The sequence below is a fragment of the Triticum urartu genome, chromosome 6 (genome assembly GCF_003073215.2).
Source record: "Triticum urartu cultivar G1812 chromosome 6, Tu2.1, whole genome shotgun sequence".
In the NCBI taxonomy this organism is placed as follows: Eukaryota; Viridiplantae; Streptophyta; class Magnoliopsida; order Poales; family Poaceae; genus Triticum; species Triticum urartu.
This window is the reverse complement of record NC_053027.1, coordinates 305,639,987-305,649,854: the sequence shown is the minus strand read 5'-3', so window position 1 is coordinate 305,649,854 and position 9,868 is coordinate 305,639,987. Positions and strand designations below refer to the sequence as shown.

General features: G+C 45.6%; 1 protein-coding gene across 2 annotated transcripts; it reads right to left on the bottom strand.

Annotated features, from left to right (window-relative positions):
- Positions 1-4,245: 4,245 nt before the first annotated feature.
- LOC125513329 (probable serine/threonine-protein kinase DDB_G0276461) lies at positions 4,246-9,554 on the bottom strand. 2 transcript variants are annotated; one of them, XM_048678414.1, is made up of 8 exons: positions 9,347-9,554; positions 8,009-8,533; positions 7,422-7,587; positions 7,284-7,334; positions 6,844-7,026; positions 6,630-6,726; positions 4,925-5,628; positions 4,246-4,808 (listed from the first exon to the last, which is right to left on the bottom strand). In XM_048678414.1, the coding sequence occupies exons 2-8, from the start codon at positions 8,470-8,472 to the stop codon at positions 4,467-4,469; spliced, it is 2,007 nt and encodes a 668-aa protein (XP_048534371.1). In that variant the 5' UTR covers positions 8,473-8,533; positions 9,347-9,554; the 3' UTR covers positions 4,246-4,466. The 2 variants fall into 2 exon arrangements, with proteins under 2 accessions (XP_048534371.1, XP_048534370.1); XM_048678413.1 differs by having other exon boundaries at positions 9,080-9,536.
- Positions 9,555-9,868: the final 314 nt, after the last annotated feature.

The following is a 9,868-nucleotide window of genomic DNA, read 5'->3' as shown; positions in this document are numbered from 1 at the left end:
GTAAGCATACGCGTAATGTCGGTCCGGGACGCTTCATCCGACAATACCGCCGAACCAAAGTATGACATGCTGGTAAGCAGTATGACTTATATCGCCCACAACTCACTTGTGTTCTACTCGTGCATATAACGTCAACGCATAAAACCTGGCTCGGATGCCACTGTTGGGGAACGTAGTAATTTCAAAAAAATTCCTACGCACACGCAAGATCATGGTGATGCATAGCAACGAGAGGGGAGAGTGTTGTCTATGTACCCTCATAGACCGAAAGCGGAAGCGTTAGCACAACGCGGTTGATGTAGTCGTACGTCTTCACGATCCGACCGAATCAAGTACCGAACGCACGACACCTCCGAGTTCAGCACACGTTCAGCTCGATGACGTCCCGCGAACTCCAATCCAGTAGAGCTTCACGGGAGAGTTCCGTCAGCACGACGGCGTGGTGACGATGATGATGTTCTACCATCGCAGGGCTTCGCCTAAGCACCGCTACGATATGATCGAGGTGGATTATGGTGGAAGGGAGCACCGCACACGGCTAAGAGATCTAGAGATCAATTGTTCTGTCTATGGGGTGCCCCCTGGCCACGTATATAAAGGAGTGGAGGAGGAGGGTGCCGGCCAAGAGGAGGAGGCGCGCCCAAGGGGGGGCAATCCTACTCCAAGTAGGTTTTGCCCCCCTTTCCTATTCCAACTAGGAGAAGGGGGAAGGAGGAGGTGGGGAGAAGGAAGGAGAAGGGGGGTCGCGCCCCCTTCCCTTTCCCAATTCGGATTGGGGCAAGGGGGGCTGCGCGCCACCTCCTGCTGCCTCTCCTCTTCCACTACTTTGGGCCCATGAGGCCCAATAACCCCCGGGGGGGTTCCGGTAACCCCCCGGTACTCCGGTATATATCCGATAACCCCCGGAACCATTCCGGTGTCCGAATATAGTCGTCCAATATATCAATCTTCATGTCTCGACCATTTCGAGACTCCTCGTCATGTCCGTGATCACATCCGGGACTCCGAACAACCTTCGGTACATCAAAACTCATAAACTCGTAATATAACCGGCATCGAAACGTTAAGCGTGCGGACCCTACGGGTTCGAGAACTATGTAGACATGACTGAGACATGTCTCCGGTCAATAACCAATAGCAGATCATGGATGCTCATATTGGCTCCCATATATTCTACGAAGATCTTTATTGGTCAGACCGCATAACAACATACGTTGTTCCCTTTGTCTTCGGTATGTTACTTGCCCGAGATTCGATCGTCGGTATCTCAATACCTAGTTCAATCTCGTTACTGGCAAGTCTCTTTACTCATTCCGTAATACATCATTTCGCAACTAACTCATTTAGTTGCAATGCTTGCAAGGCTTAAGTGATGTGTATTACCGAGAGGGCCCAGAGATACCTCTCCGACAATCGGAGTGACAAATCCTAATCTTGAAATACGCCAACCCAACAAGTACCTTTGGAGACACCTGTAGAGCACCTTTATAATCACCCAGTTACGTTGTGACGCTTGGTAGCACACAAAGTGTTCCTCTGGTAAACGGGATTTGCATAATCTCATAGTCATTGGAACATGTATAAGTTATGAAGAAAGCAATAGCAACAAACTAAACGATCAAGTGCTAAGCTAACAGAATGGGTCAAGTCAATCATATCATTATCCTAATGATGTGATCCCGTTAATCAAATGACAACTCATGTCTATGGTTAGGAAACATAACCATCTTTGATTAACGAGCTAGTCAAGTAGAGGCATACTAGTGACACTCTGTTTGTCTATGTATTCACACATGTATTATGTTTCCGGTTAATACAATTCTAGCATGAATAATAAACATTTATCATGATATAAGGAAATAAATAATAACTTTATTATTGCCTCTAGGGCATATTTCCTTCAAAACTAACTCGATTACATGATGAATCTCATCCAACTCCTCACCGACCAGCGAGCCTACGAAGGAATTACTCACTCCCGGTGGGCAGCATCATGGAACTGGCAATGGAGATAGGTTGGTGATGACGAAGATCGAAGATCCCTCTCTCCGGAGCCCCAAACGGACTCCAGATCTGCCCTCCCGAGGAAGAACAGGGCTCGGCAGCGGCTCCGTCTCGTGGATCTCTTTCTCCCTGATTTTTTCTGGAATAATGTGAATTTATAGTATCAGGGGGGTCATCAGCAGGGCCACCAGGTGGGTACAACCCACAGGTGGGTACAACCCACCTGGGGGCGCCAGGAGAGGGGGGCGTGCCCTGGTGGGTTGTGCCCACTCAGGTGCCCCTCTCCGGCAGGTCTTGCCTCCAGAAATTCTCTTTATTGATATAAAAAATCCTCAAAAGTTTCGTTCCATTCCGAGAACTTTTCTTTTTGCACAAAAACAACACCATAGTAGTTCTGCTGAAAACAACGTCAATCCGGGGTTAATTTCATTCAAATCATGCAAATTAGAGTCCAAAACAAGAGGAAAAGCGTGAGAAAAAGTAGATACATTGGAGACGTATCAGCACCCACCACGTCCGATCCAGCCTACTCTGACCCACCCGACCCCACATAAATTTGAGCATATCCGCACTCTGGCCAAAACCCTAGCCGCTTTCCGCTCCACTCCCCTCTCCTCCCACAATACTAACCTCCTCTCCGGCCAGCTCCGGCCTTCTTCTACATGGCAGCGGCTGGATCCAACTCCGACATGTCCAGATCCAAGGACCGGGATCCCTTGCAGCCCCTAGGAGCAGATGGTCGTTTGTGCTGCTCTCCGACGCTCCTGGGAGGACTACGCCCTCCCGTGGTCTTCAGCGAGCAGCGGGAATCCATTGCCCAAGTGCGGCCGGATCTGAGGCCAGTGGAACCGGGGACGGAGGATCTCGCCGCGCGTCGCCGGTAGCTATCACCACGGCCGCATGGCGCAACCCGGCCATGCTGCAGGAACCTTTTAGGTGGCACCTCGTCCCACGGCGTCAGGCACCAAAACGGTGGTCATTTTCGCCTCCATGACCAGACGTGAATCCGAACAGGAGGCTTTGGGCACGGCTTCAAGCGGAGGTGGTTGTCGTAGCCCTCGCAGCGTAGGCGGCCACGACAGCTCGCGACGCACAGGAAGCTTCGGCAGCCCATGAGGCGGCGTTGGAGGAATCCCTCGATGCCTGCATAGCCGAGAAGCGGCAAAGGAGGGCGGTCAAGGCGATGGCAAAAGACCAAAGTCGGGCGGTTCGCGCCATGGCCGGACTACCCCCATGCAGGAGAAAGACGAGGACGACGACGGAAGCTCCGCCAGTGAGCAGATCCGCCTCGATCTGTTCTGCGTCTTCGACCGCTACTAGCGCAAGGACGATGTGAATGGCAAAAGCAAGGGCAAGGCCGGCCATGGATGAACTTCTTCGATCATCGTTTCGTTCGTAGTTAGTAGAGCATGTCAATTTTTGGTAGTCCGATGACATGTGTTTAGGTACGTACGCTACGTTGCATGAGCTAATATGGATTTGAGTATTTGATTTAGATGTATCCTGTTGTGGAGGAGCAAATTTGTGTGTTTGAGTATTTGATTTAGACGTATCCTGTTGTGGAGGAGCAAATTTCTGTGTTGTCCGATCACTGCCTGCGGATGCGCCCGAAATTTGGTACTTGTGGTTGTAGAGCTCTTTCGGTCATCATTTCGTTCGTAATTAGTAGAGCATGTCAATTTTTGGTAGTTCTATGACATGTGTTTAGGTACGTACACTATGTTGCATGAGCTAATATGGATTTGAGTATTTGGTTTAGATGTATCCTGTTGCATGGCAGGCAAATTTGTCCGATCACTCCTCGGTATCCTGTTGTCCGGTCACTGCCTATGGATGCGTCTGAAATTTGATACTTGTGATTGAATCCACAAGAGGTACTTGAACCCTTTTTTTGCGGGCAAAGAAAGGCTTGAACTTAAAAGAGTGTTCCTTGTCAAAGAATGTGGCCTACTACCTGTAAAAGAAAGGCCAATCGCCCTGCGGGGTTGTTTGGACCAGAACTGTTCCACCCGTTAAGTTAGAGGGCTCCCGGTGCAGTTTCCTCGGTACTAAACATGTTAGCAGTGCTTGCCGCCTAGAGCACCAAAGATGTTTGGCTCTTTGCTCTGGAACACCGTGATACATCAGCTATGCAGTCCTAAAACTATGAGAGTAAGCTCAAGGAAACAGAGTAAATCAGCATACGGTCCTTTTTACAGCACAAGTTAAAAGGGACATTTCCACAGTTCACATGGTACGAGGTACACGTAAATATACATATTTAAACATAAATTTATTAACAAGGTACTTGACAAACGACCCCAGAAAACCGACGTCCAGGTCGGCTCAAGCAACTATCAACGCCCTTAAAATAACGAATTTTGGGCAGGCAACAATCACAACTCATCTCATGCTTTTGCAACTTGCAGAGTAGCATGTGATTAGAAACAAGAGACCCGAGATTACCACGTGCTGATGAGAAGCTAGAATCCGGCCCATCCCGATGGCTGATCTACTTTCTTCGCTGCCCCCGTGCTCAATCTCTGGGAGGAACTCCCCTGGGCATTCGTTCTGTTCATCTGTGCTGCTGCTGCAGTGCTACCAGATGATGTGCCGAAACCCCACGCATCAGAGGAAGGCCCCGCATTCGTGTTCCGTATTAGGTTTTGCCTCCCATTGGTTGCATGGTCGACCTTTGGCCTGGCCTGAGCTTTCGCCTCAGGGAATGCCTGCCATGTCTTGGCCTCAGAGCTGGGTACCGAGGAGTTGCCTGAGAGCATTCCTTGCTCAACTTCCCACACCGTTCCTTCAATCCTCTCCTTCCGCTACATGGATTGTAAGTCTCATGTAAGATGCTAGAAATATTCTTAAGACAAATGTGTTGTACTAGATATACATAGAGTAAGCACTTGTGTGCAAAAAAAAAAGATAGAGCAAGCACCTGGGATCCAAGTTCTGGTATCCTTGAGCTGACTTTATTTGAAGGCGGCGGTGTAGTCTCAGCAACAGTGCGCTTCAGCTCTTGAATTTCTTGGCGCTGGGAGCGGCAGATTGCCGACAGCTTTTCATACTTGGCTGTCATCTCAGCCTTCTCCGACGTGGTTTTCTTCAACTGCTCCTTCAGATTGGACACTTCATCTTCAAGCTCGGATGTCTTACCAGTAGCAGTAGTCCCTGAATGCAGATTGTTTGCATCAAAATCTGCGACAAAACTGTTGAAGGGATCGTTCCCAGATATAGTCTTGCTTTGTGGCTGTGATGCTTTATTTTTCACATAACCTTGTGGTTCCATGAAAAGATTTATGTCCGAACCACCCTTAAGTCCATTACTGGATACAGTGTTACTTGTTGTATTTCGTAAAGCCTGACCAGAATGACCATGCCTATCTCCAGGGGTAGTGGTGCTGATATCCACCCTACTTTGGTTATACTTTGATGAAGGTGATGGTTTAATTGGTTCCTCGTCAAACAAGGGATTCCTATTATCAGCAACTTGAGAACCCTGTGCATGTTGGGTCACCCAAAATGCACCTAGAGGTGCATCTCCGGCATTTGCACTTCCATGAGATGATGAGTTATCAGATTGTTCTCTTGGAGGTGCAGGGGGGTTCCTTTTAGGCGTCACATGTGTTCTTTTATAAGCACCTACACAGGCAAAACAAGATGGTAATAAAGTTAGACAGCAACCAGTCACACTATCTCTTCTGAGAATATTTAGAATAAACAATCAGACTCAAATAGTAAATACTTTGTTCTAGCACCCAGTGTGCTGTAAGGTGGCATGTCAGAAAGGTTATGTGAAGATAAGGTCATTTCACAATACCTAACACATGACAGTGTAGTGATTGACCCAGTCAGATGCCACAGAAGTAGCTCATAAGACAATCAATACAAACATTACCATTAATTTAATACCCTCTAAATGGAATGATGTAAACTCACGTATTAAACTGTATGGTACTACTCTACAACACCTGTAAAAATTATATAGATGCTTATATAACAATCTTATAATTAGGTGATGTAGGATCTATAAATAGCAGTTTCTATAATTATGAGGATGCGAAATGAGGACTTTTTATTTCATTAATAGACATGCAAAATTCCACTTCATCCAAAAAAATTATAAAGCCAAATTTATTAATGGCAGGTACTTCCTAATTTTACCCTCACAAAACAAAATATGATAGAATATATACAGAAATATGGAGTGATGCAAACATTGCATTTTTCTATTTCTGATAGGTCCATTTTTTCATGGCGCATCAAATACAATCATTGGAGTTATCCAATAAGCAAAAGAAAATTGTATTGATTAAATATGATTGCATACTCTACAAAAAATTCCGAAAGTCCAAACTCTCTAGGAAACACTGTTGTGTCAATCTGGTTTCCAAATAATAACAATGATGACTAATATTATAAATAGCACAGAGTGGGTTGTAACACGAGGGTATTTTTGTTAGCATAGTCCTGCTAATCGAAATATTTAATATATTCGGAGAAGAAGTGAAGCACAGCTACAGTTTTCTACCAACAAAAGAAAAAAACATGCAGATTCAAATTGTAGCCATTGCATGTGAAGGCAAGACCATATGATACAGAGCATGTATTCTCCTACAAATAGCATCTAAAGAAAACCTCACCATCGTCCTGCAAGCCCATAGAAATTGCTGCTGAAGCCCCATCAGGTAAACTCTTCTGTAACTCAAGAGGCAGTAGTTCGTTAACACGAAACCAGACCTGTCAATTGGATAAAATCTAACATCAGAAAAATGAAAACCATGCTTATTTGGCTCCTAAGACTACATGCAGCAGTCTATGACTAACCTAGTATCATGAAGATGAATGGCCAATCACCTGTGTGATATCTGGTCTGGCATTTGGAGATGCTTCCAGCATATCTTTGATCAGCCCTGTGACACTGGTGCTGTACTTAGGTTGTTCTGGAATGCGATAATTGCCATTAAGGACCTGCAACTTCGACTCTCCATCAAACGCGGATTTGAAGTAGCATATTCTATAGAGAAGACATCCCAGGGCCTGCCAATTGTGGAATACAAAGTGTTGCAAATCACTTCAACATACTTCGATTGCAAACATGTGGTTTGATAAACAGTAACTTCACAGTTGAGGATTTAGTTGTGATCCAACAACCTAATCATTCTGTTAGACATCACTCAAGATGGGGCTAGTGTGATAATTAAATCAGAGAATATATCACATGCTATGGCATTGGTTTAATTACTATTCAGATATATGAATAATGAAGATCACATGTTCAGATGTTATGGACTTACCCAAATATCAACCTTCTCACTAATAACTTCTCTTCTGTAGAGATCCCACATCTGAAAAACATGAATGCATAGATGAGACCACTGCAGGCCGTACGAGTAAAAAAATTGTATCCATCATGCCAAAAAGTTTTCATTAACCTCAGGTGCTCTATATGCCGGGGTCGTATGCTTCCTAATGATATCTTCCTCGATCCCCCTATCTTCTGGCTTGTCAAAGCATTTATGATTTGTTGACGTGCTTCCAAAGTCACATAGTTTCCATGCACCATCTAATCCAAGAAGAACATTTTCGGCTTTAAGATCCCTAAAGGAAGGAGGCAGAATGTAAAATCATGGTGAATTATGAAACATTAGTTTGCAAAACTTCAAAGCAAGTCCCACACTCATACCAAAGCTGAAACATTCATGCAGGTAAGAGTTGCTTGCACATGGTATTTGCTCACATGCAGATAGCCAAGCTACAACAAGGTATATGGATTCCGTACTGCAGGCAAGAATAGAAAGTAGTACGGGCAAACAAATAGCAGTGGGCAGTTTACTAACGTACCATCACTCCAGTAGTTGCTAAGTAAACTTAAGTCTACTAATTAAATAATGAAACGGAACAACATAACTGTGCAGAAATCTGACTTGTGATATTTGATAAAAATGCCTAACACTGATCCTTTCTATATAATGGAAATAAAACATGGATTCAATATCTGTAAATGACTCATTCCATGTACCTATGCGCAATTGGTGGTGACTGCCCATGCATAGCAAAAACCGCGTTGCAGACGTCTCTGAATATCAAAAGTGCCTTCTTCTCCTCATAGTAACCAGTACCTCTGCTCTCCATCGCACTCACCAAGGACTTCTCACAAAACTCCATCACAAGCAATGCCTCCTTTGTGCGGCCCATGTCAAAAACATCATGGGCAACCAGTGTGACGACATTGGCATGCCCTTTGAGGAGATTCATCACCTGGATCTCCTTCATGACAAGATCAAGCGATTCCGAGTCATTGCAAATGATATGCTTCAATGCATACTGCTTTGACGAGTGCAACGCGTCACATGCGAGATACACACAAGAGAAACCTCCTTGTGCAATGGCATTGCGTACTGTGATCTTCACATTCCTTACATCAATGGTGCGGCCTTCCACTCCAGTCTGTACTTTCCCCCCAAAGGGATTGAACCTCCGCATTCTCACAATAACCAGGACGAAATAAATGAAAACTCAGGGTTCAATACTTCTGCTAATGATTCTGCATAGATAAAAAGAGGTAAGAATGAAAATTCCGGCATGCACAACAAACACAAAGCCAAATATTTACTTGAGGAGAATAGAACATGATATTGTCTAACAGTCTAAGAAGCCCACGAATGAAATGCCCAATACTCTAGCTTCAACATTATTCACTGGCATCTGCATTAAGTGGTGAAAATCCTAGAATTATCCCTTATAGGCTGATGCTTGGCATTCTATTTTCTCCATGAGGCAATGCTCAACCACAAGCATAACCATCAGAATCAAGTGAAAACAAGGTGCATGATCCAACTTCAATCATGCATGTTTCCTATCCCTGGGTTCACCCGAGAATTTCAGAGTTCTCCATCAGTTAGAAGTTAATCACTCGCACCCCATCTTAACTGCAAAGGTCTTAAAATAACCGCTTGTCTTGGCATGATCTAGCTCAAATATGAACGAGGACAGACAAATAAGGCCGGATCTACATGCTGTGTCGAACTTATGGATGTTAGTGTGGGTTCAACTGATCACTGGATGACCACAAGTAGAAGCTCATGCCTACCTCAAAAGCCAACGCCCAAGATCGCGATGAGGTGGAACGGGAGCGGCAGTGGCCGCGAAGGTTGCAGGGGTTTGGGGTGCGAGGCGACGGCGGAGGCGGAGGCGCTAAGCTACGGCACGGCGGCGGCAGTGGGACAGCAGCAGAGATTTCATAGCCGCATTGGGTCGGATCGGAGCTTGGGTGGAGGATGGGCCATGAAAGGGAGAGGAAAGGTGCGGGATGGTGGAGAGGAGAAGTTGGTCAGATTCCAACGAGGGAGGGGCGCACCTCTTAGATCGGAGGTGGCCTCCGAGAGGCTCGCCGTCGCCGTCAGGAGGTTGAGACCACAATCTCGTGCGGTGCGGGAAGGAAGGTATCTCCGCTCCGCGTCTGGGATGCCTGGCGGAGAGAAAGACGGAGGGGAGGGAGAAAAGCCGCGACGTGGAGCGGCGGTGGTGGAGCAGAGGTGGCCTGTCACTTTGCGCTGTGCCCCGTGCGAGCGTGGTTACGAAGTACGTAGATTTTGGATACTAGTCGTTTTTATTTGGAAATTTTGTTTTTTTCCTCCCGTTCTTTAATGAAATGCCTGGCTTTCTAAAAAAAGAAAAATCAGATCTACTGCTATTAAGCAAATCATCTTTATCTTTATCTTTATCTTTATCTAATCTTTATCTACTAATAAAACGACGTTTCTGGTCTCCGTCATTAAAATTACCCTTCAAGTTACTAAAAATTACCCACCAATGTCATCCATAAGTAGGAAAACGATTCGTTTTTTATTTCTTAACTCACCACCGATAGCTCTTGGTT